The 27,034-nt window shown below is 44.4% G+C and overlaps 1 protein-coding gene across 1 annotated transcript in view; it reads left to right on the top strand.

The window, feature by feature from the left end:
* Nucleotides 1-27,034, top strand: part of Kremen1 (kringle containing transmembrane protein 1) — a 72,551-nt gene that overhangs the window by 6,454 nt on the left and 39,063 nt on the right. The window contains exons 2-3 of the mRNA XM_028758121.1: nucleotides 13,277-13,439; nucleotides 19,409-19,500. Coding sequence (XP_028613954.1) covers nucleotides 13,277-13,439; nucleotides 19,409-19,500 — 255 coding nt within the window. The remainder of the gene's footprint in view (nucleotides 1-13,276; nucleotides 13,440-19,408; nucleotides 19,501-27,034) is intronic.

Raw genomic sequence — 27,034 nt, 5'->3', positions numbered from 1 at the left:
AGAGAGAGAGAGAGAGAGAGAGAGAGAGAGAGAGAGAGAGAGAGAGACATTACACCTATAATACCAGAGCTCAGGAGGCAGAGGCAGGTGGATCACTGAATTTGAGGCCAGCCTGGTCTACAAATTGAGTTCCAAGACAGCCAGGGCTACACAGAGAAACCCCATCTCAAACAACAAAAGCAAGCAAACAAACCAAAAAGAAGTACAAGTTTGGTGTGGTAACACATGCCTATAATCCCAGCACTCTAGGCATAGAAGCACCGGGATTGGGTGTTTAAGGCCAGCCTCCATTGTATAGTCTGGGTTGCATGAGATCCTAGCTGGAAAAACAGAACATTTTTCATTGTCTTCATCTAAGCTCCTTAAGCATTTCAGTGCATAGCATTCTATAAACCTGCATGGAGTGAGGATTTCCTGGCTTTCTACTTCCTCTCAGTATTGTCAAATAAAGTATAGGATGCCCAGCTAAATTTGAGAACAGGTCAATACAAAACAGATTTTTAGTTTTGGTGTGCCTCATTCAGTGTTTGGGAATACTTCTAAGAAACTGTTCAGTAGTTGGGTTAAGGGTAGGGGAAACATTTATACATGTTTGTTTGTGTGTGTGGTTGTTCTTTAGTCCTGAGGTAGAATTCAGGCCCTGGCATAGGCAAGGCAGGTGCTCTACCAGTGAGCTACACCCTCAGCTCCTATTTAGGATTTATCTGAGATTCAGATGTAACTGAGCACCCTGTGTCTGATGAACCTGGGGCCCTCCTCTAAGATCCAGGAAGCACTGCATAGCCTAAGGCATGAACCTGGGGCCCTCCTCTAAGATCCAGGAAGCACTGCATAGCCTAAGGCATGAACCTGGGGCCCTCCTCCAAGATCTGAGGAACACTGCATGAGCCTTTCAGCTGTGGACAGTCAGAGCCAATCTCTCAGCCCCGCTCTGTTCTCAGTGCTGCTGCTCTGCGTGTCTATGGATGACTGCACTGCCAATCCTCCTACCTGGTATAGGGTCTGAAGGGTGGAGTCTTTCAGCTCTTCTAATACTCCTGCCTGGTCTAGATGGATGCTAGGTTGAGTCCTTCCTTTAGCTGTAATCCTTCTCCCTGAGGAGCATGGCTCTTGAGTTGGACTTTTATGTTGGGATCAATTAGCAAGTGCTTATCAAATGTCTGCTGCATGCCAGTATCTTTCCCTAGGTCTTGTTTGTCCCTGTGCCAGATCTCAGAAGCCAGTAACTGTTGCTGTAGGCTTTACTTTGATGATGTGCTCCAGAGAGAGCTTGTCCACCTGGCAGTTAGTTCCCTCCTCAGGAACTCTGGCATTATTCGGCCATCCTATACCAGCTAAAGGAAGCTGAAAAGCCCAGAGTCTGGCTTCTGTGGACTAAGAACCACATCCTCCAGGACTCCGTTAGTGGAGAACTTTCTGGTCATCTGACTTTAAAAGTAGGTCACAGGCAGTGCTGATAAAACTTGTCTGAGAGCTGGGTTTTATTAGTTTATCTAATCTCTTTTTAGTCCGATTGAGAACTTGAGACAGTACAAAATAGGATTGCTAGGGGCTAAGGATGTATAACTCAATGGGCCAGATCACTTGCCTAACATGAGTAAAGTCCTGATCCAGGACTGCAAATGAAAATAAAAAGCCATAGGATTGCTCACATGATCATGAGGCAAGGTATAGATATGAACCAGGTGTTTCCTGCTTAAAGCAAACTCAGAATATAAAAATGGCTCACTTGGCAAAGTGTTGGCCTAACTCACTAAGTCTCAGATTTATTCCCAGCACCAAGTATAATTGCCGTCGCAGTAGCACACACCTGGGACCCATCACTTTTGAGTAGAAGCACTAAGATTAGACGTTCCGGTTCTTCCTTGTCTGTGTAGTGAGGTCATAAAGTGGACTACACAAGACTGTCTTAAAAATTAAAAGGGCACAGGCGTGACCTTATCATCAATTTCATTTATCTGTCTGTCTGTTCATTCATAGACAGGATTTCTCATGTAGCCTAAGCTGACCTTGAACTATAATTCTCCTGCCTCTGCTTTCTGAATGCTGGGATTGTAGGTCTGCATCCCCATGCCCAGTGATTAGTAAATGCTGGAGGTAGAACTCATTTACTAACGTAGGCTCTAGCTACATCTTCAGCCTACTTGTCTTTTGAGACAGTGTGTCACTATGTGTCAGAGGCTAACTTAGTGTTTGAAGTCCTCCTGCCTCAGCCTCCTGAGTGCTGGGATGACAGGCACTGGTCTGGCAGGGTTTTTTTAAATTAGCAAATATTTGACTTTCAGGTGTTTGATTGACACAGAACCTTCTGGAACTTCTCAGAGGTGATTGCTAGGCAGTCAGAAGGCTGATCCATAGGCAAAAAGCAAAAATAAAAACTGGGACACTTGATTGTGTAACAGATCCCCCCTGCCCCTGCAAACTATGTGTTTATGTTCTTCTCTCATTTCACAAACATAAACAAAAACAGCCTTTCCTGAGATCTACCTTCGGGGGGATTCAAAGTTAGGCAGTGTAGGACTGTCCACTGGTAAAATGTGTGCTTTGCGGTGCAGGGCTTGGGTTCAGTCTCTAACAGGAAAAATAAAGCCTGGACGCGTCCCGAGATGGGGAATGAAGCTCAGTGAGGAGGTGGAGGATGAAGATTGCTGTGGTTTGGGTAGTAGTTTGTGTGGAGAGTATTGAGATAGGGCTTACCTATGGCAAGTTTTGTCCTCACTGAGTAGCTGAGACCTGGAGCTCCTGATCCCGTGTTCCAAATGCTGAGATTACAGATGGACACCACTTCACCAAGTTATTTTTGAGTCAAGGTCTCACTCTTAGCCTAGACTAGCCTTAAGCACATGACTCATCTTCCCAATGCCAGAATTGCATGTGTGAGGCACAGTGGTAGACGGCTTGCCTAACATATGTGTGTTGCTTTAGCTTTTCCTTGGGAAACATGAATAATGCCTGTTTTCCCAGATAAGGCACTGGGAACAGCTTTGTCAGGCCCAGCTTGGAGAATGAGTGATGTTATTGGGCTTATATACAGGAGTATGGTGACCCCAAAAGAGCTGTGCTATAGAACAGTCTATTCTAGCCACCTTTACCCACTCTCAAAGCTGTACAGTTATTCTTTCTACTCTTATATACTCCTGTGTTGCCCCCAAACCAAGTACAACCAGGCTGGAATTGCAGCCTGAGGGTCTCTTGCAGGTCATCACAGCTGTCCTGATTAAGATCATAGCAGTCATATCATCCTTGGAGGATGGTGCACCACAACAGTGGGATAGCCTGAGTTGGATCCCCACGGGCAAACCAAAAGGTAAAATGCTGTAGAAGCTCACTGGTACCTCAGATGGGTCCAGCGTCTGTGCACCGGAACCGGTGACCTGTTTACACTTCCTACAGGAGTGGACCACTATCTGTCTTGGCCCAGCCCTGTGACAGCTCACCTTCTGACTTTCTGAGGGTTTTGTTTTGTTTTGTTGACAGTAAACGAAGTTACTGTCTATCAGAAAGCAGAATTTGGAGCTTGAAAATGTCACATTTACTGTTTCCTTATGTGAAATTTTTTTTGTGTGAAATCTGATATTAAGATAGGACAGGCTATTTATGGATAAATACCTCAAATAGTAGTACACCATGGTGTTCACATATTACATGGATAATTAAATGGTTCATACCATCAATCAGGTAGGCCCACATAGTACACTGTGGTGTTTACATGTTACATGGGTAAGTGAACATGATGAACTCCGTGTCATCAGAGAACCATGAGAGAATCAGTCCTCTTGGTTTTGACAGTAAAGTCTCTCGAGGAACTTTGTTAATGAAATGTTTTAGGGCTCTGCAGAGCAGCTAACTTCCCACTACCCTTAGACTAAGGCTTATTTAATCTCTGTATGCGTTAGGAGCGTCAGTGCTGCTAAGTTAGCGGCGAAGCTGGGCTGAGGGTGTAGTTGACTGACAGTGAGGTGCTTAGCCTGTGTAAAGCTCACCAATTCCATCCTTAGCACACTAAAAAGAAAAGCTCTAAACAAAGCCCAACTATCTCTTGTGTATCAGGGAGACAATTTTATGATTCTCAATACCCTGAGTAAGTAACTCTCAGCCTGGCCCTTTTGGGAGCCACATATCAGATATCCTGCACATCAGATATTTACATTACAGATAGGATTCATAACAAGTAGCAAAGTTGCAGTTATAAAGTAGCAATGAAATAATTTTATGGTTGGGGGTCACCACAACATAAGGAATTATATTAAAAGGTCACAGCATTTGAGAATCATTGCCTAAATGCTAAGTAGAAATTTCTCATACACTACTGCATATTCATGGTGGCTGTTCCTGGCAAAAACATGTGTTCACAGCAACACCCATAGCGTGTTTCCCCGGGGGGCCCTGCCTGGGTGGGAGGGAAGCATGCTCCAGATGAGAGCCAGATGTGATAGAGTGTCACCCCACCTTCCTTCTCTACTTTGACAACTCAGTTTTTTAAAAGGCTTTATTTTTTCATGTCTTTATTTTTGGTTAGGATAGTAGCCCTGACTATCCTAGAATCTGCATGGATCCTCCTGCCTCTGCCTCCTTAGTGCTTAGGGTGTGTACTGCTACTGCAGCTTCACTTTAGAAACAAATTACATTTTAGTGGTGTGTGTGTCTGTGTGTGTGTGTGTGTGTGTGTGTGTGTGTGTGTGTGTGAGAGAGAGAGAGAGAGAGAGAGAGAGAGAGAGAGAGAGAGAGAGAGGGAGGGAGGGAGAGAGATCGAGAGAGCTGCTGCCATGCTTATATTGGAGGTCAGATGACAACTTGCTGAAGTTAGTTCTGTCCTTCAGCCATCTGGGATCCGAGTGTCAAACTTAAGTTGTAAGTCTTGGCTTCAATCACCATTACCAACTGAGCCGTTTTGCCTCAGTCCTCCATCGTCATTGTTGTCGTCGTTGTTGTTGTTGCTGCCCTGGCTGTCCTGGAACTCACTCTGTAGACCAGGCTGGCCTCAAACTCAGAGATCCTCCTGCCTCTGCCTCCTGAGTTCTGGGATAAAGGCATGTCCCCACCCCAACCTGGCTTCATTTTAAAATTTTTGTTTAATAAATAAGACCTCTCTCTATGACAACTTCCAAATTTAACCCTCTGCTCACTGTAGGCTGCTTTTCTTGTAATGGCCTTTTACATAATTCAGTATTTCATTTCTTATAAAGACTTTAGAGAATCAATAGAAGAATTCAAACTTCCCTTCCACAAGTACACATGCTTAGGCTGGTCTTGGCACCTCAGGAGGGTGAGGCAGGAAGGAGTTTGAAGAGAGCCTCAGCTACATACTGAGTTCCAGGTCAGCCAGGACTACATGAGACCCTGTCTCTTAAATCAAAAATGTAAAGTCAGTTACAATAACTTTGGGAAGCATGGTCTTTTCTTTTTGTTACTGTATATTATATGTGTAAGTACATATGTATAAGTAAGTACCAGGGCTTCATATATGCTCAGAGGTGCTCTATTACTGAGCCGTACCCTCAGGTCCATGCTACTGTCTTTAACAGTCTCCTTAAAGGAAAAGGAAGCTCTGTTATAATAGAAAAGCTACTGATGCCTCAAAAGTTCCCGTGAGTATTTATGTGCTTAGTCCACTTTGGGCAGAAGTACAGCCTGTCCTATGGTCACTTTGCAAAGTTAATGTAATCTAAGAGCATAATTAATACATGAATGATCATCTGGAGTGTAGATGGGTGCAAACTTGGCTAGCTGAGTTTATGGTTCTTAACAAGAAGCTAAAGGATATTTATTACAAAATGGCATGCTAGTAATGATCTTCAGAATGGCTTCCATTTTTATTATGGCAATTGAGAAATGCACAAAAATAATCTAGGAAAGCCAGAAATACCTGCTGCCTAGGGCCAGGGTTCCCAACTGTGACCAATGTTATTTCATTCTCCACCCTCCATATCATCCCGTCTAGTCTGTAAATGGTTCAGTCCTTATCTCTTAAGTGATAAGTGTTCTTAGTAAATATTATAGAAACCAAACATGTGGCAATTCCCTGGTATCATCAAATATCCAATGAGTAAGTGCCAATGCCCTGATGTCTCCTCAGAATTTTATTTTATTTGTTGAAGCGAAGTTGGAGTTTACTAAAAAAAAAAAAAAAAAAAGGTTTTACTGTCCATGGAGGCTCATGCCTGTGCCAGTACTCTGGAGACTGAGACAGGAGGATTGTCACAAGCTAAGACCCTGTCTCAAAATCAAAGAGATTTTAGTATAGACTTAAGTACAGATATTAGAAGAGAATATTTTAAGAGGCAACAGTGTATCCAAAGGGTAGGCAGGCTTCTCAATGAATGGCTTTTACCTGTTCTGATCCAGATGCAAATAGATACATGTAAGCTTCTGTTATCCTTTTCCTTTTTCTTCCTTTCATTTGTTTTTGTTTGTTTGAAACAAAGTCTTGCTATATGGTTGTACTGAGCCTGGAACTTAGAATATAGCCTAAGCTGGCCTCAAATTCACAGCAGTCTTCCTGCCTCTGCTTCTGAGTGCTGGGATTTTAAGCATGTCTAGTGCCCTGACTTGTTTTGTTTGTTTGTTTCCCCTTTGTATAATTTCTATGTTAAAGATGCAATTTTCTTTAAGCAGCAGGAGGGCCTAGGTGGCATATGGAAAGGGCCTAACAGGAAGCAAGTGTCATGCTTGTCTGTGACCATAGGCTTCTTACCTGCACTCGAGAGGCATGAAGAACCGTAGGGTTTTTAAGCCTAGAAGAGAATTTAAGCCCCAAGTCTTTTCTATTCAAGTCATCCCAGGCTTTTGAATCTTAGTTCTGTTTTCTTTTTTTTTTTTTTTTTTTTTTTGGTTTTTCGAGACAGGGTTTCTCTGTATAGCCCGGGCTGTCCTGGAACTCACTCTGTAGACCAGGCTGGCCTCGAACTCAGAAATCCGCCTGCCTCTGCCTCCCGAGTGCTGGGATTAAAGGCGTGCGCCACCACCGCCCGGCTTTAGTTCTGTTTTCTTAAATCTTAGAAATTGAGTTGAAAGTAAAGGAGTATCAGAACCTTCTGCACCAACCCCCTCATTTCACAGGAGAACAAAAACAGAACAGGGAAGGCCAGTGGCCGGGACTTCTGGAGCCATTTGGTGCTAACTATTTATCTTGCTCTCATTTTCCTTTGAGTCTAGTGACTCTCAATATGTCCTGCATGTGCAGAGGGCCTTCTGTCCCCTAAACTGTCTTCTCTCACCTGTAAAGCTGATACCCTCTCTCCACAAGATTGCAGAGACCAGTACTCCTAGGGGCTGCTGAGGAAAGCTGGGGGGGGGGGTCCTGATGTAGCCTCAGCATGCTATATGGAAGAAGTTTGGGAACCACTTCCTTCCCAAGGTCACATGTTCCTTTATCACAGGGTCACTCATAACTAAACCATCCCATGGTACTTTGGGATGTCTGAAGGCAAAGGGCAGCTTGCCTGGGATTGCAGGTTTGGAAGATGTTCCCTCCAGTACACTTCAGCTGACACCTTCAGGGAAGCAGCTGTTGTGTGAACATTTCATAGTACTATCAGCTTTCCTCCAAATGATAAGAACTTCTGTAGTTCTATAAACTATCCACCTACTGAATTTCATAGCTATTTTAAGAACAAAAGGGAGGTAAGATGGCTCTGTAGGCACTTGCCACTAAGCCTGATGACCTGATTCAATCCCCAGAACCCACAGGGTGAGAGGATTGAACCAAGAATCTGTCAAGTTGTCTTCTGACCATCACACATCCACCATACACATGCACAAGAACACAGAGAATAAATTATATGTATGTATATATATACTAAAGCCTAGTAGATACCCTTATCAGAAAATGTACTCTGGCCGGGCAGTGGTGGCGCACGCCTTTAATCCCAGCACTTGGGAGGCAGAGGCAGGTGGATTTCTGAGTTCGAGGCCAGCCTGGTCTACAGAGTGAGTTCCAGGACAGCCAGAGCTACACAGAGAAACCCTGTCTTGAAAAACCAAAAATAAATAAATAAATTAATTAATTAAAAAAAAAAGAAAGAAAACGTACTCTGGAATTTTGTTTTAAATGCTAGAATTGATAACCAGACAAATTGGCTTATACCTATAATCCTAGCACTTGAGAAGCCAAGGCAAAGAGGGCTGCCTTTGTGGAGTTTGAAGCCAGCCTGTGCTAAAGTGTGAGACTTTAACTCAAAACACAAGAATCAGAAATGGTGCCAAATCTCAGCACTTTGAAGGCACTGACTGAGGGATCAGGGGTTTGAGGTTTGCTTGGCTATCTATCAATTTTGAGGCTATCCTATACTACAAGAGATCCTGTCCCAAAGAAACATTAAGTATTATTTTATTCTGCTTTCTTTTTCTTCCTCTATTCTTTTTTATTTTACACAGAGTCTCTCTATGAAAAAGCTCTAGACCAGGCTGGTCTCGAGCTCAGAGATCTGCCTGCCTCTGCCTCCTAAACACTGAAATTAAAGATGTGTGCCATCACACTTGGCTTATACATGAAATTTAAAACACAGTACATGTGTCAATTTGTATTTTCTTCATAAGTGTAGTTATTGAATTATGTAACTTAAGTGGCATAATAAGTTAAGGTATGTGTTACCACACTGACAGCTGGATTTCAACCAGAGAACAGTGGGCTCCGTGTCTCCTCCTCGTCTCTTTCTCCCTTTCTTTGTGTGTATGCACCCGAGTGTGGGCCTGTGCTGTGTAACCCTCAAGGCCCTGCCTATCCTGGCCTCGCAGGCTCTTTCCTGCACACTCACCTGCTCATCAGGGAGGAGCAGCCCTGCCTGGCCCCTCTATTTCCTAGTATGCTCCCTGTTAACATGGGAACACCAAGAATCCACTGTTTATTTGCCGCAGCTCTGGGCAGTGGTAAGGATCAAATAAATGTTGAGTTAATTCATGAATGGTGGTGTAGACATTAGGTCTCTTGCCTTTACTCATTCCCTTTTACTGAAAATGTGAACACACAAGGCAGCAAGTGGTTTTCTTTGTTGTTTGAGCATCTCCTTGTTTATCTAGACAAAGCTTATGTGAATTTCATAGTAGAAAGGGAGGCAGGGTCCTCATGACCTCGTCCACACCCTGATAATGTCAAGATGCACAGATAACTTTCAGTCTGCAACACTCTGTGTTTCCTGTCTTTTCCTCACCACTGGTACACACTGGGCAAGCTTAGTTTTAAAAAAATCATTAAAAATCTAGTATGCTTATATAGAACAGATCCAAGAACCCTCCTGAGTGGACTACCACACTTGTGGTTTTAGTGCTTAAGAGGTAGGGGCAGCGTCTATACTTAGAGAAGGGAGGAGATGTCAGGGGCAGCCCTGCTTGCACACTGAAGGCCTAAAACCAGCCAGAGGCCTAAAATCAACAATAGGCCTGTCATACATGTATACTAACACCAAGTATTGGGTCACTGTGGATAAACACTGAAACAGATGGCTATAAGCTAATGTAAATAGGCAGCTTTTGTGACAGTTTACCAGCCTGAGTAGTCATAGACCTTGTAAATAGGTAGCCTTGGCAGATAATACCAACTTAGATAAGGACAAGCGAATCATAGGCAGAGCCATAGCAACCTGTCCCCTAAACCCTAACCTAGCTGATACCCTGTTCTGAAAGATATCTGTATTCCCCCTGAACACCCGCACTCCAATGTCATCCCCTTCCCCACATCCTGTCTTTCTGTGTTTATAACCCCTGTGTGGATAAGTATAAATTACAATTTGAAAAAAATAAATATATTTTATATGTATATATAAAGAGGTAGGGGCAGGAAGATCAGGAGTTTGAGGCCAGTCTTGGCTGCATAATAGCTCTAGGCCAGCCTGAGCTATAAGAGATCCTGTCTCAAAAAAATTTTAGAAAGAGTAGATCTGAGAAAAACAAACTGAGCTAGAAAAGGCTTCCCAGTCTCATTTCTGCTGTTAAGTGACATCTCAATCCCTTCTGTGGCACACCCTTTTGTGTTAGAAATAAAATCATCCAAATCTTTGGGAACTCGACCCATAGGGTACTGTGTATTGCCGAGGCTGTTGGTTGTGAAAGCCTGTTTTGATGGCTGTGAGTCACTGGCCTTTTTCATTTGCTTGCTTTCTTGTTTAAGACAGGGTCTCACACAACCCAGGCCAGACTTTAACTGACTTTGTAGCCAAGAATGACCTAGACCCAAGGAGGGTCATTGTTCTGTCTGACTCCCCTGCCTTCCATCTCCCAAGTGCTGAGACCACAGGTGAGTGCCACCATGCCCTGCTTTCTTGCTACTTGGTTTTTGTCGTTGTCATTTTGGTTTGATTTGATTTGGTTTTGAGGATTTTTTTTTCTTGGTTGGTCTTGTTGGGTTTTTGGGTTTTGTTTTTAGATTTTTTTTCTTTTTATTTGTGTTTATATGTTTGTCATAAATATTATATGCTAAATGTGTGCTGGAGAGGCCAAAAAGGGCATTGGGTCTTCTGGTGCAGGAATTACAGGCAGTCGTGAGCTGCCCAATTTAGATACTAGAAGCCAACCTCAGGTCCTCCGGAAAAGTAGCAAATATTCTTAACAGCTTAGCCATCTCTCCAGTGCCCCCTCATTCTTTTTAAGATGTATTTCTTATTGTCTATATTTAAGGTAGGCAACATAATGTGGGTTTTGTTGTTGTTATTGTTGTTTTGAGACAGGTTTTCACTATATAGCGCTGGCTAACCTGGAATGCTCTAGTTCAAACTCTGAGAAGTTCAAGTTTGAAAGCTAGCTTTAAACTCTTCTACCTCCCACTCCCTGAGAAGTACTAGGATTAAAAGTGTACACCATCATGCCCAGCTCTGCAATATAATGTTTTGGTGTATAAGATTGGATAGGACAAAAATATTTTAACATAGCAATTAAAATAGTAGCAGTTGATAGAGGTTGGTGTGATAGTCATAGAATTGTCTAGTCCTCTGATTCCAAAACTGGTTAGGCGACAGAATTACTTAGGTTGGAATAGGGCTCTGGTGTGGGTGGAATACACCACAAACATTATCCTTCCCCTACCCGCCCTCTCAAATATGGCTGTCCCTTGGAATCCATGCAGTATTTGCCCTGGCCTCTGAGGACCCACAGTGCAGGTACTTGTTTGCTTGTCATTTGTACAACCTTCATATGCCTTTAGTAATCCTGAGATCATTTAGAACACCCAAACCGTTACAGTGCTGTGTGAATAGCTGTCAGCTCACACCGCTCAGGGGGTGATGTCTAGCTAGGAAGATGTCAGTGTGTGTGTGCGGTTGGTTGAACCTGTGTGCAGTGTGTGCAGCCTGGATTTAGGGCTGTGTATGTATATCCCTCGTGATAGTACTGTGGACAGACGAAGGAGGCAGAGGTAGGCAGAGATGGGAAGGGAATTCTGAGGGGCAATGTTTATCTTGCAACTGGAAATATTAGAGGAAGAACATTTGGGCAGGAAATGGAAAAGTATGTTCTCAGGATTAAAAGCAGACCAGTGTGGCTTGACCACAGTGAGTAACTAAGGGAAGAGCTGGGTTTCCAGCAGAGAGGCCTCACAAACACCCATAGGACAAACCTTCATTCTCCTGGGACCTTTGAGTTCTGTGTGGAGAGGGGGCTGTGGAGCAGAAGAGGAAAGTGAACCCTAAACTGCTCCCTCGTGATCAGTGGTCCCAGACAGAGGTGCTAAAGGTGAGGTGACAAAAGGTTTTCAGGAAGTGGGGTGAAGGAAAGGAAGGATATTCCCACTGGAGTCCCATGGGATGTGGGCGAGTGCTCTGGCTGCCTCCTGTGTAAGGCGGAGTGTGCTAAATCAGCAAGCATGGCGTACACTTGAACATTGCAAAGCTGAACTGATGTGAGTGATGTTGACCTGTCCACCACCGCAGAGCCAGTCAGCAGCAATCCAAGCGATGACCCACGCTCAGCCTTGAGTTGATGTCTGCCATTCTATGCTGAGTCGCTGTGCCCAATTATCTTTGAGCTTTTTGTTAATGTAGACCCCTAGTAGAAAATCTTCTTGGTACTTAAGGACTCACACTAAATAATTTAATATTGCACCAGGCATGGTAAGTTGATATGGTTTTCTGTGTCTTAGAATTGTAGATTAGTTGAGCTGTCCATAAATGGTGCCATTCCAGACAAAACACAGAGACCAGCTGGTAGGAGGAAGGCGTGACGGGAAGAAAACTGCTCTGTGGACGGTTTCTCTAAGTAGTCAGATGTCTTTTGGGATAAAGCTGTGTTCCTGTTGTCCACATGCCTATTAGTCTAGAGCAGGCCCATGCACTTTCCAGTGGGAGGCTGCATCATGTCCTCATTACCGGAAGTTATAGGTCACTGTGTGCTAGGAGAAAGAACGGAGGAGAGCTAAGAATGTTGGTGTAACTCCCCCAGACTGTCAGGGTTCTGGTGATACATCTTAAAGAAGTGTTTGAAGTGCTTCTATCTGTCACTTTTAACTAAGCTAATTTTAAAAAATCGCTCTTTGTACTCTGCCTTTCCCATGAATCTCTGTGAGTTTAATGTATACAATATGTGGGAGGAAGCCCGTCGGCCTCGGCCCCACCCCCACCCCCAGGCTGAGAAGTGGATTTTAGAAGTGCATGATTGCACCTGCAAGGATCTGTCATTACATAAAAGGGGACCTGAGACCACTTTGACACATTTTCTAGGAAAGCATTTCAGAAGGAGGTGAAAGAAAGTGCCACTCCCGTCCTCCATTGCCGCTGTTTTCTTGCACCTCAGACTGCACAGGGAGGACTGTTCCTCATTACCAGGGAATGTGAGTCATCCCCCGATTTGTGTGATTGGGATTCCAAAGCATTGCTGTGTCCGATGCTTATTAAATCCAAGTGGCAGCGCAGCCTTTCAGACTGTAGGGGAGCACTCAGTTACAGCTGCTGACCTGGTTCTAGTTACCACAGGGAGACGCTGGTGAGAGCAGTGGCCCCCTCTGAGGGTCCAAAAGTCCATGTGCATGGCTTCTAGCAACTATTCTAGATTTGGAAGTTTCCTGGTTCACTGCAGGGACTCTAACACATTTCAGCTCCATGTTTATATCTTCACTGGGACCTGTGGACTTCAAGGGGAAATCTCCCAGGGCCCCAACAAGCTGGTGCCAACAGTGCCAGTGTTGTAGGGGACCTCTTTGTAGATTCAGTCAGCCTAGCAGGCCGCCCAAGATCTAGCAAAACATGATCCATTTCTAGCTTGATCCAAACAAAACAAATAAAACGTTCACCAGAGAGGGAGGAAACTATAAATGTTGCCAGAAAATTAGTATGCTGTTTTTTCTTTCTTCTAGAATGTTTCACAGCCAACGGTGCAGATTATAGGGGGACGCAGAGCTGGACAGCATTGCAAGGTGGGAAGCCATGTCTCTTCTGGAACGAGACTTTCCAGCATCCATACAACACGCTGAAATACCCCAATGGGGAAGGAGGTCTGGGTGAGCACAACTATTGCAGGTAAGATGGGGCCATAGTGCTTCAAGATATCTCCAGTCTCCTCTTCCAGCTCCTTCCAGCTCTCCTCACAACTGGAATGCTTTCTTATCTCCTGTTGGACAACTCCGAGAACCATATCATTGTTTCTAAGGTGAACTAGTCAGAGCTGGAGAGATGGCTAAACAGTTAAGAGCACTTAGCACTCTTCCAGAGGACCCAGGTTCGATTCTCAGCACCCACATGGGAGACAGTCTGTAACTCTGGTTCTGGGGGATCAGACAGCTTCTGGCCTCTGTAGGCACTGCAGGTGGTGCACAGATAAACATACAGTGAAACAGCACCAGAAATAAAAATAAGTAAAAGTGAATCCGTGTCTTTCTCTCTCTCTTCCTCTCTCCCTTTTCTCTACTATAGCTTGCTTTCTGCTGGCATCCACAGCAGTGTCTTGTCTGCTCACTCTCTTATCTCTTTGGGATGATTTTCTCAGGCAGTCCTCCTACCAGTGGGCACATGGGCATCAAAGCCGCTGCTGCTGATAGTCAGACCATCTGGAACCCAAACCTTCCTCTGCCGTGTTACTTAGGCTAGGCCAGAACTCCTGGATTCAAGCAACTCTACTCTTAAGCATATCAAGCAGCTGGACTACAGACACAGCCACTGTTTGGCTCCAACAGAAAGCCCTAACCTAACTCTGTGGTCTTCAGATGTATATTTATGATTTTCTGTGGGAGGTGAGCCACAGCTTTGATTGGGTTCTCTGTTTTCTGAGATTAAAGACAAGTTGAGAATCACTGGCAGCCAGTGAGATGGCCTGTGGTTTACAGTTGGCATCCCAAGAACCCAAGTGAATTCTGGGATGTCCTGAAAGCCCACCTGTCATGCTAGTGCTCAGAAGGCAAGGATGGAGTTCCAGGAGCTGGCTACCTAGCTAGCCCTATTGGCTAGCCTGAGTTCAGTGAGAGACACTATCTCAGTGAATAACGTGGAGATCAGTGGAGAAAGCCTCCAAAGTCAACCTCACTCTCTCACACATACATAGACACATTTGAACACACATACTTATGTGCGCAGGCACACACACACACACACACACACACAGAGGCAGAAAGATAAAAATAGAATTACAAGTATGTAAAAGCCAGAGCAAAAATTCCAAGCACTTTTGTTTATACTTTTCAGCTAATTTTACCCAAGATCATGATAATGTGACTCAGGATTCAGCAATGTGGTGAATTTAATCATTCTTAGGACAGGTACGCAGCTGCCTCTTGAGCTATTAGGACAAGGACAAATGATTCCAGAGCCATCCTCCAAGTTCCACACTATGACTCTGGTTTGTTGGTACATGAACGTCTAACCATGGGGCACTGTTGACCCAGCTGAGCCAACACATTTATCTCTGCATTGTGTGGACCACTCTGTTTACCTTCTGTCTTCCACATGCCCATGCTCACACACTAGGCCTTTGTGGCTGTCTTGACATTACCAGGCCTGTAGATCATATTGGTTTGTTTGTTGGTTTGTTTGTCCTTCCCTTCAGCTCTTTATGGCTATCCTAATTTGTATCAACTGATTGACTGTCCCCATATTTGCTGCTGCTGTAGTTTTTCGTTTCTTGTTGTAAAAGCACTAAAAGTTTGTTCTAAGTCAGTCATGGTTGTATGCATTCTGTGATCTGAGCACTTGAGAGTTTATGGCAAGATCAGGAGTCCAAAGTTATCCCTGGCTACATAGTAAGTTCGAGGTCTATTGGGCTGTATAAGTCCCCACCTCAAAAACCTAAATCAAATCCAAGTAGAAGCTTTCTGAAGTGTTGGATAGTCCTCCTGCTGCCCATCGCTACCAGAACCCTGCCTGGCAAACCTCTGAAGTATTATATGTGCCATCTTTCCACTCTGCTGTCGTTTGTATTTTTTAAAGATGTGTTTTATTATTTTAAATTATGTGTATATGTGTCTATGTGCTTGTATACAAGCACAGGTGTCACAGAAGGCCAGAGGAGTCAGATTCCCTATAATTGGAGTTACAGGTAGCTGTGAGCCACCCAATGGGATTCTGGGAATTGGACTCCAGGTCTACCAGAAGAGCAGTGCATGGTCTTGACCATTGAGCCATCTCTCTAGCCCGTGTCCTTTGTAGTTCATTGTTAGGCTTACTTATGCTCATTAACCAGTTCTTCACTAGTTTCAAAGTTTTGCAAATTAATATTTTGTATCAATAAAAACTTGTAGGCTGCTGAGATGGTTTAGTGGGCAAAACTTGCTGCAAAGCCTGATGACCTAAGTTCAATGACTTGAGCCCGGATGGCAGAAAGAAAGGGTCAACTCCACAAGCTCTCTATGTGCACATGCTCCCTACACATGTGTGCATACAAATAAGTAGATGAATATTTTAAAAAATGCTAGGGAGATATCTTAGTGTAGTGCTCATCCAAAGACCCCAGTTTGATCCGTAGCTCCTGTAAGGATATAAAAATTCATAGAGAAGCTTGAGACCCCATCATCTGAATTAAGGTTGGCAGGTTTACAGGCCTAGGTTCCAGGAACTAGCTGGCCACCTGAAGAATTAGCCAGGGGGCAAGTCAGCCAGGTCATTCCGACAAAGAATAGCAGAACTACAAATACAGGTTGGTCAAGATACTCCGGGAAATGACTGACCACAATGGGCTAGGTTAAGGTCACATTCCTGAGAAAGATGTGTACAGGATGTTTCCCACTCCCCACCCCGGTTTATGACGTGTGTAAGATGTTTCCCACTCCCCACCTTGGTTTATGACTAACTACTGTTCCTCTTTTTGATTTCCCCCTTCACCCCCCTGGTTTGCGGTTTTCTCCTTTAAATACCCCTTGCTCCTGAGCCTTGAGGTCGACGCTCCCCTTGTGAGCATCGGCCTTAGTCGACTGATACCCCGAAATCCGGAAATAAAGTATGATTCTGGATGGTCAAACTCTCCTGTGGTTTGAGTGGGGGTCTCTCCACTCTGGGGGCCTTACATTCCCACATTAACAAAAGCTCTGCATGGTTGTGTGTTTACAATCCCCACACTGGGGAGGCAGAGACAGGCAGATCCCTGGGGCATCTGGCCTGCTACTAGGGAAGTTTCAGGCCAGTGATAGAGACCCTGTTTCAAAATAAAAAAGATGAATTGCACCTAAGGAATGACACCCGAGTTTGACCTCTAGTCTCTAAATGCACACTCAAGCACAAGCACACGCATGAACATGCATGCACACACACTCATGAACATGCATGTACAGAGGAACATGGACGCACAAGAATATGAGCATGCGCACATACACAAGCATACACAGTCATGAACATGCACACACTCTTATCCACACAGTCACTCCTTTTCTGCTATCTTATCCTCCTCTAGTTTTTCTGTTCATAAGAATGGCTGGCTCAGGAAGGGCACTTAGAGAAAGGAGTAGGGTCTTTGGTATTGTCTACTGGTTTTGCTAAATGAGTGCCCATGTCTTCTCTACTCCCAGGCTTGCAGGAGTGCACCCATAAGCATTCCAGAGGGCTGTACCTGGGGGCTGGGAGCATCTTCCCCCAGCACCTTCCCCTTTAACTCCTTGGGCTACAGCTCTCTGATTTGATGGAATGCACCAGACCTGAATTGCCAGTTTATACTTCAAAAGCAAGAGAGGCTGAGCCTGTTGATGATATCACCTCAGAGTCCAGGCCTTTTGCTCTGGTGCTGCAGAGAAGTGAGGATAGGTTTGCCTGCTCTTTATTAAGCTATTCGGATGCTTTTAGAATGGCTTTGACATTGATAATAAACACTTGTTGTCTAGGGGTTTTATCCAATACTACATCAAAGCTGAACTCAGAACAGAGGGAGGAAGATGACGGTGACATACTGTTTAAAGAAGGGCTTTGTACAAGCTCTGCCACTTTGATTTCTCAGCTGACATCCGACACTATGTTTGCCTTGTACAACTTTTTAAATCCATCACATCTGAGATGTCTACATGCTATCAAGTGATGGGAACAGGCTTCTCCTGGTTGGACCTAAAGGATCTGGATTAGACAGAGAGGCAGAGCCAGGGACGAACAGAGTTGTCCCTCGCACCTGCCTTAGGGCACAAAAAAGAAAAGGCTCCTTTGTGCCTGGAGAAGCTTATCTCTTAGGCCACACAATGGGCTTGTCTGCTCAGGCCCGGAGCTTGCAGCAAAGCTGGGGTTGGGGAGGGGGGTGTCCTTATGCCCATTTCCTGCCTAACTGGAGTGTCAGGTTTCCAGTATTCTGAGTCTAAATAAAGGGGGCTTGGGAAGGGGGTGAAGCGAGGCTGGCTTCTCTCCTGTAGCAGCCCCTGTCATTTGCTGAACTGCTTCACCAGGCCCCCTCTTTATTATCTGTGATGTCTCTGCACCGGAACAACCTTGAAGGTCATTTACTCCAAGCTGTTCTCACTTGGCAATGTGGAAGTAATTCTTTAAAAAGCATGGTTGTCATGGTTAAAAGTTAGTGTCCTGACTGAGAAGCCTCTGTGGGACCTCTGTGGTGATGAGGACCATTTCTGTCATGTGAGTTAGCCAGCATAGTCTGAGTAGGCTTGCCAGCTGAGTTTGTGCTATGTGAATTTATTTAGAAACTGTTTGGAAACTATACTTGGGATATTCATTATTGAAAGAGGAAGAAAGCTGGGCAGTGGTGGCGCACGCCTTTAATCCTAGCACTTGGGAGGCAGAGGCAGGTGGATATCTGAGTTCAAGGCCAGCCTGGTCTACAGAGTGAGTTCCAGGACAGCCAGGGCTACACAGAGAAACCCTGTCTCAAAAAAAAAAACAAAAAACAAAAACAAAAACAAAAAAAAAGGAAGAAAATAAAACCATAAAAGAATCCCCCCCAAAAAAACTAAAATGCCAATAGTCTTATCACCTAGAAATAAACATTTTTAAGATTTGAGATTAAGCCGGATGTGGTGGCACATACTTTAATACAGGCACTCAGGTGTAATAAAAATTAAATCCATTTTCCTTCCAGCTCCTACTCCCAGAATGAGGACTCTAAGACCAGTTATTTATTAATAAATGTCTAGGCTATAAGTTTTGGCTCATTCCCTGACTAGCTCGTAACTTATTTAACCCATTCAAACTATTCTGTGTCTTCCACGTGGTTAGTTACCTCTCCTCACTCCCTGTCTGCTTCTATCTTTGTGTCTCCTTCAGCATCTCTCACAGTGTCTCTCTCAGCATCTGTTTTGAATCTCTCCTGAGTCTTCTTTTCTTCTCTCACTATTTCCCAGAATCCTCTACTTCCTGCCACTGTCCCATGTCCTATTTCCTGCCTCAGCTCATTGGCCATTGCCTTTTTTTATTGACCGGTCATGCTTATTAGAGATTCTCTTTACACTCAGGAAACAGAGGCAGGCAGAGGCCAGCCTGGTCTACATAGTGAGTTACAGGACAGCCAGGACTACACAGAGAAACGCTGTTTCAAATAACAAAAAAAAAAATTTTGAGATTACATTATTCCCTAAATATATCTTTGCAAACTGAAGAGGATTGTCCTATCTGTAGTTTTATTGTTTAGTTTGTTTGCTTGCTTGAGACAGGGTCTTGCTATATAGCCCAAGCTGGCCTAAAGCTTGTAGCAACCCTCTATCCTTAGCTTCTTGAGTGCTAGATTTATAGGTGTGAGTCACTGTGGCCAGCTCCTGTTTTCCTTTCTGATTAGAGATGACATTGAAATGTACACCAGTTGCCGGGCGGTGGTGGCGCACGCCTTTAATCCCAGCACTCGGGAGGCAGAGGCAGGCGGATTTCTGAGTTCGAGGCCAGCCTGGTCTACAGAGTGAGTTCCAGGACAGCCCGGGCTATACAGAGAAATCCTGTCTCGAAAAACCAAAAAAAAAAAAAAAAAAAAAAAAGAAATGTACACCAGTTATTAGAAATGACAGGGAACTCAGCACTGTAAAACTGAATGGGCTAGGTGACTAGAAACACAAGCAGTGTCATCAATGTGTCCTTATTCCCAACAGAAATCCAGATGGAGACGTGAGCCCTTGGTGCTACGTGGCCGAACATGAGGATGGTGTCTACTGGAAGTACTGTGAAATTCCTGCCTGCCAGAGTAAGGCTGACCCACCCGCTGACAGTCTGGCTCCTGAGTTACTGAGCTCCTGGGCTGTAGGCTTCCACTTTTTTATTAAGGTTCTTAAGAACTAGAAACACCTAGTTCCATGGCACCATATTTAACCAGGAGGTGGTGACACATGCCTTCAATTCCATCACTCAGGAGGCAGAGGCAGGCAAATTTCTGTGAGTTTGAGGCCAGCCTGGTCTACAGAGTTAGTCCAGGACAGCCAAGATACACAGAGAAACACTGTCTCAAAAAAAACAAAAGCCGGGCAGTGGTGGTGCACGCCTTTAATCCCAGCACTTGGGAGGCAGAGGCAGGCAGATTTCTGAGTTCGAGGCCAGCCTGGTCTACAGAGTGAGTTCCAGGACAGCCCGGGCTATAAAGAGAAACCCTATCTCAAAAAACAAAACAAAACAAAACAAAAAACAACAACAAAAAAAAAAAACCAAAAAACAAAAAAACAAACAAAAAAACAGAAAAAAGAAAGCAAAAGAAAAATTCCCATATTTGGTATTATTTGGCCTCAATGTCTCTGGAAAATAATAGCAAATAACTGGTTAAATACCACCCACAGCTCTTTAATTCACAGTGTTATAATTCACAGTATCTATTGTGTTTTTAATGATGATTCATGACTCAGTCTCTTCAGCCTTTTGTGTTTATGTATGTGTGTATTCGTATGTATGTGCATGTGCATATACTTGCTTGTATGAGTGGACACCAGAGGTCAGCCTTGGGTGTTGTTCCTCGGAGCCATCCACCTTTTTTCCTGAGACTGGGTCTCTGACTGGAACCTGGGACTGGTGGGTTGGGCACAGCCCTAGAGCACCTCCTGTCTCCACTCCCTAGCACTGAGATTATAAGCCTATGTTACCATGCCTGGCTTTTTACACAGGTGCTGGAGACCAAGCTCTGGTCCTTGTATGGTGAGCACATTACCCACTAAGGTGTCTCCCCAAACCTGTTTCTTAACTGTTTCATTCTTTCTTCTGCTCATTTGTTATGTTCCCAATATAAAGGCAGAAGGGCATCCAGATTCTTAGGGAGAGCTGCCATACTGAGTGGGTCTTCTCCTGAGGTGTTTGGGGCTTTGCTGTTGTTTTGCCTGTCTGTTTTTCCTGTAAGCCGGCATGGTGGCAACAGGCTGAAATCCTAGCACTCTGAACACTGAGGCAGGAAGAGGTTGAATTCCAACCCAGTTTACATGGTAAAATCTTGTCTCAAAATAAAAATGTAAAATAGTAGTCGAGAGCACTTGCTGCTCCTGGAGAGGACCCGAGTTCTGTCCCCAGCACCCCACCAGGTGGCTCACAACTGCCAGCAGCTCCAGCTTCAGAGGCCCGAAGTCCAGCTCTTCTGGACTTTGTGGGCACAAGCACAGAGAAGTACAGGAACCCTTGCCAGGCAGTGGTAACACACACCTTTAATTCTAATACCAGGGAGGCAGAGGCAGGCGGATTTCTGTGAGTTCTAGGCCAGCCTTGTCTATAGAATGAGTTCCAAGCCAGCCAGGGCTACACAGAGAAAGCCTGTCCTGAAACCCACCCCTAACACCCTGCCCCACAAAAAAGTACACATACATACATAACTTAAAAATAAACTTTTAGTGGGAGTTGTTTTTCTGTTTTGCTTTGCTTTGCTTTGTTTTGTTTTTGTTGAGACAAGGTATCAATATATAGTTCTGGCTATCCTGGAACTCTTTATATATAGACTAGGCTGGCCTTAAACTCCACTGCCACTGCCTCTGCCGCCTCTGCCTCCTCTGCTGCCTCTGCCTCCTCTGCCTCTCTGCCCAGCCTCTAGCTGATCCCCCCCCCCACACACACACACACCACAATTATAAGCCTGCTCCTTGCCTTCCTTGTCCTAGCTCAGGAAGCTTGTTTGTACTGTGGCGGTCTTTCCAAGACCTGAGATCCCTCTCCTACTTGCCTAGAGCAGTCTGCATGCTGACAGCTCCAGGGGGAGGGAGGGCCAGGGCCACACCTGTGGGCCCACTGTTCTTACCTCACCATCCTGCCAACCTAAGTGTGCCTTAATGCAGGTTGAGAAAACTGTAAAGACCAGAAGAATGAGCTCTTTGCTCAGTCTGCTTAGCCAGATTTTTAAAATGATAAAACATGTCATTTGGCAGTGGCTGTGTAAAGAAGGGCAGAGAGGAAAGCGGATTTCCCTCGGTCCATTTGTTCTACACAAAGATGGCCTTTTCCTCTCCGTCTATGCCATTCTCAAGAAGGACAACAGGGTGTTTCAATCTGGGCACTTTCATTTGGAAAGATAATGTTCAGCCCACATTTGTAAAGCATAATTCAGGTCAGTAGGAGCTGATTCATGTACTCATTGAAACTGAATTCGAGAAGAGAAAATTGTGGCAAAATAATATACCAACTAGTATATCTCTAATGTCCCCACAGTCCAAAAAAAAAAACCAAAAAAACAAAAAAAAAGTAAACACTATTTCCATCCTTCTGGCCTTTTGATGGCCTTCTCAAATGGTCAGGGTAAGGAGGCTTGCAAATTGTGGAGAGGAAGAGTAGTCCTGAGGTGGGTAGATGGAGAATGGGTGGTACCTGGATTTGGTTCTTTGGAATATCTTTCAGTTGACTCTGTTGCATGAAATCTACTTGTGTTTGACTAACATGGCTGAGGAAAAGGCTATAAGCTGTAGCAGGAGACTCGAGGAGCAGCCTGTGGATTTAACAGAGATACAGCTTGTCTCTAAGGCTACATTTGGCCTATTTCTGGATGTGGAGTCACTATTTTTTGAATAGGTATTATTCTATTATTTTTATGAATAGGTATTATTCCCTCTATAAAACTCATTTATTCATGACTAGCACTAGGCTTGTCATTCAGGAAAAGGCCTGTAACATGATCAAGTTCCTAGAAAGTTCATATCTGAATATAACAGGTCCCACGGAGGCAGGGGAATGAATGTTTGGGGACAGAGCAGAATTTGTTGAATGGTGAGCCATTGTGTGAAGCCCTGAACCTCTGCCCTTAGTGTGTTATGAGCAGGCTGTGGCAGCAGGAGGTGGAGATGGGGTAGGATTCAGAAGAGAAATCAGATGGCTTCCAGCCATTAGAGCTTGGATAGAACTATTAAAGGACAGTTTCTCAGAAGTCCCTGGATTTGTCCCACCCTACCCCCACTAACTGCTTCGGCCAGTGTGCTCCTCAGAACCTCTAGTTCTTAGAGCTTCCAAGAGAAATAAGATGTTACAAGCAGGCTCGAAGGCTGTCAGATGTCTGAGGGGAACTCTGGGCCCAACAGCCTTTGCATCTTTCCCTCGTGTTAAATAATCATCCTTCTGTTCCAATGCTTTTAATAGACAAGCTTCTGTAGTCTCTAATACAGCTTTTAATTTACTCTATTTTACCCATGGATTTTTATTTTCTTTTGAGGTAGGGTCTCACTATGTAGCCCAGGTTGGACTAGAATTCAAAACCCTCATGCCTCAGCCTTCTGGATTTTGGGATTACAGGCATATGCAACACTTCAAACTTAAGATTTTGGAAGTAAATAATGTAATCTTTGAGTGGGGAAATGGTCTGAAGGCAAACACAAGGACCAGAGGTGCTAGGCAGGCAAAGGCGGCTGTGCACTGCTGAGCTGAGTTTGATCCTCAGGAGCCTCGGGACCCGAGGAGAGAGCCGTCTCCACATGCCGACCTCTCATCCTCCAGAAATAGATAAAATGTCACTAAAACAATGTTTGAAGTGCATGCGCGTGCAGGTATTCATGAAGACTAGAGGTACCAGATCCCTCTGTGCTGGAGTTATAAGTGGCTGTGAGCCCTCATATGCATCCAAGGACTGAACTTAGGTCCTCTGGGGGCACAGCATGTGCTCTTAAACACTCGGCCTCTCTAGCCCTTACATTTTTTTCTTTTAAAGTTAAATAAAGTTTTCTGCACACAGCTCATTTGGATGTTAGGCCCCAGACATAAAAATTTACCTTCTCATATCTGAGAGCATTTTTTTTAATCTACTAAAAAATGTTCACCTACAAATCTAGCTATAAAAATTTATCTTTGACTTAGGAGAAATTTGAAAGGTTGAATCTGGTGATGTTCATAAATTTCTGTTAACTTTAACAACCAAAATAGTGGGGCGGTGGTTTATGTCTCCCAGGCTGGTCTCCATCCCTAGGGTTTAGTTATTCATATCAGCCTCCTGAGTAGGTGGGGCTGCTGATCAGAGCATGGTTTTGAGTCATTTTTCTCCTTATACCACATGTGGGTCCTCAGGATCTACTCTAGCATCACTGAACCAGCTACATTATTTTTTTAAGTAAAGTTTCACACCTTGTAAGATCTTAAATGTTTAAAATATGTATACCAGAATATCTGGATTGAAATATGTAGCTTGGTATCAGCTCGGGGCCTGTCTCCCATGTCAACCAAGCAGCGTCTCTGACTACTGGGGAACTCTCCATTAGCTTGTCAGTGCCTGAATTTGTTGTTAAAGTTTGTCATTAAGGCTTTAATTACATTTATTACAACTCTTAATTATTACTTAAAGTTATGAAAACTATTCATTATTGAAGTAGTTATTAAAATTAATTATTAAAGTTTAAAATTGTAAGAACTTTAGGAGCCAGCAAGATGGTTCAATGCATAGAATGTTTGCAACAAAGCCTGATGACCTGAGTTTGATCCTTAGTCATCACGTAGTTCAGGACAAAACCAACTCCTGCCGTTTGTCCACTTGTCCACTTGTCCACGCTGGCTATGGCTTCCTGGCCCACATGTGTGCATGCACACATAGAGAAATAAGTGGAATAAAGTTGTAAGAACTTTAAGACTTGTTAGCTGTGACAAATGGTATTTCTTTCTTCCCTTTTTATTTGTGTGATGCTGGAGGTAGAACCTAGGGCCTTGGCACTCCAGGAGCATGTACAACAACTAAGTTACACTCCCAGCCCAATTTGTTAGGCTCTGACCTCACATAAGGCTTGTACCCAGGTGTGGTCTGTTGTCGGTAGAAGCCTACAGTCTAAGATAGAGGACTGCTACATGACAAGTGAGCATGTGCACAATACTCTAGAGAACTGAGGGTGACACACATCATAAACATGAGAGAGGCCATGTGCCAGGGGTGGGAGGAGACTGGCTCCCTACTTATCAGTCAGACTGTAAGCAGCAAGGCTGTTCTTACTGGCCTACTGTCAGCAGTTCTCAACCTGTGGGTCTCAACCCCTCGGAGTTAGGATAACCCTTTCACAGGGGTCGCCTAAGACAATCAGAAAACACAGACATTTACATTACAATCTATAAGAGCTACAAAATTACAGTTGCGAATTACCAACAAAAATAATTTTATGGCTGGAGGTCACCACAACATGAGGAACTATATTAAAGGGTCACAACGTGAGGAAGGCTGAGAACCGCTGCTCTAGATGTTAGAGTTGAGAGATTGCCCAGTGGTTAAGAACACTGGCTGCTCTTGCAAAGAACCCAGGTTTGATTCCTAGAATCTGCACAGTGGTCCACAACCATCTGTAACTCTAATCCTAATAGATGTGCCACCCTCTTCTGGCCTCCATAGTGACCAGTCATGCACATGGTACACAGACATCATGCAGACAAAACACCCATATACAATGAATGAATGAATGAATGAATGAATGAATGAATGAATGAATGAGGAGCTGAGTGACAAACCAGCTCTGAAACCATAAAACTAAACTATAAGAACAAAAGAGCCATTAATCCTGGCTCTAGGGAGGCAGAGGCAGGTGGAACTCTGAGTTCAAGGCTAGCCTGATCTACATATCAAGTTAGTTCCAGGTCAATCATGGGTACATAGTACTTCTCTGAAAGGAAAGGAAGGGAAGGGGAGGGGGAGGGAGGGAGGGAGGGAGGGGAAGGGAAGGGAAGGGAAGGGAAGGAAAAGGAGAAGAAAAAGAAGAGAAAGAGGAAGAAGAGGAGGAGGAAGAGGAGTGGCCTTACAGGCTATGGTCTGAGTAGTCCAACAACGGCTATCTCCCAACAGAAAGACTATGGCTCTAGAAGTTGTTTGGCCTATGAGACTGGATGTCTCAGCATTGGAAGTCTGGTTGGAGTCTTAGGAAAGTCTAGAGGGCTGCCAGCTTTCAGTCTCCTTTGGAATTGCAGAGAAATAGGTTCTAACACCAGTGAAGGGGCGTCTTAGGAACAGGACAGGGAAACTTGCCAGTGGGAGTTGGGGCAAGCAGGCAAAGGTAAAAGCTTCCTTCTTCCATGTCCTTTTATGTGGGCTGCCACCAGATTTAGATTTGTCTGCCTCCTCAAATAATACGATCAAGAAAAATCCCTGACGGGTGCCCAGTTGCTTGGATTTTAGTTTATTCTAGATGTCATCGTTGACAACAAAGAAAAGCCATCACACCAGCTCAAGTTCCTCTTAACTAAGTGGCACTCTCCTTAATCTTTTCTTCCCTTAGCTTTTATTCATTTTTGCCCCCAAAAGAATTTAAAAGCTTTTAATTGTGATCTCTTATAAAATTGCGATCTCCAAAGCTGAAGGAAGGACATTTTCCATTGTAGGACCTATGATGCTGGCATGTCTGTCGCTGGTCCCACTGTGGACATGTGTAACACTGGTACATCTGCCGTTGGTGTCAGCTCTGGTCTCCGTATTGTTCAGCTATCACTGGATGCTCAGTTTGTACCATACCCATGTTCTCTTGCAGACTTGATAGCAGCTATAGATGTGTCTGGTCTTTCCTCCCCCATTCTTCAGTAAGAAAGTTGAGACTGGGTCAGATAAGGTTTGGATGCAGGACCCCAAGGCAAGACTCGTCCTTTCCTTCTGGTCCTTATGAACAGCCTTATTTCCTGTTTTCTTGAAAACTGGTGCTCTAGGATGGATCTGAGCTACTGTTAAGATAGGGGTGTGTGTGTGGGGGGGGGGTAGGTGTGTGTTCTTTAGGAATTAACATCAAAATAGTATAGAAAAGGAATAAAATTCCCTTTTTGACATCATGGAAATGAAGGGAACAACTGACAGGTAGCAGGCACACAACTCATGCTGCCAGCTCTGAGCTGTTTTCTTTTCTCTGGGTTTGGGAAATCCCAAGCCCCGAGGAGCAGAGCAGGCTGCCATGATATCCAGGAAACCTTTGCTGCACAGGACAGCTGCACTGATGCTGGGCTGGCACTGTGGGTGTTCTCTGCCCAGCTGTTATCATCTGAGAACTGGCTTTGGTCTTGGACCCTCTGCACAGAACACTCTGCCAGCCTTTTCTAGGCCTTGGGGGGTCTTTCCTGGCTTCAGGCTTCACTGCTTTGTGCTTAAGTTCATCTCAAAGAGAGAGCACATTGCCTCATTAGAGCCAAAAAGAAACCTCCTGCTTTCCTCAGATGCCAAAGCAGTGGTGGAGGCAACATGAATACCACAGATCTATAGCACCTGCCTGTCTTGCCATCGTGACTGCTTAACATTTTTGTTCATGTGTGCTTGTTTACACTACCCGTGTTGGCATTGTCAGAATCCAGTTTTAATATCATTTGTTCTTGCTTTCTGTGGCAAGTTTTTTCAG

This window comes from Grammomys surdaster, unplaced genomic scaffold (assembly GCF_004785775.1).
Source record: "Grammomys surdaster isolate TR1022 unplaced genomic scaffold, NIH_TR_1.0 126187, whole genome shotgun sequence".
NCBI lineage: Eukaryota > Metazoa > Chordata > Mammalia > Rodentia > Muridae > Grammomys > Grammomys surdaster.
The sequence above is the reverse complement of the archived record's forward strand: the minus strand, read 5'-3'. Positions and strand labels throughout refer to the sequence as shown.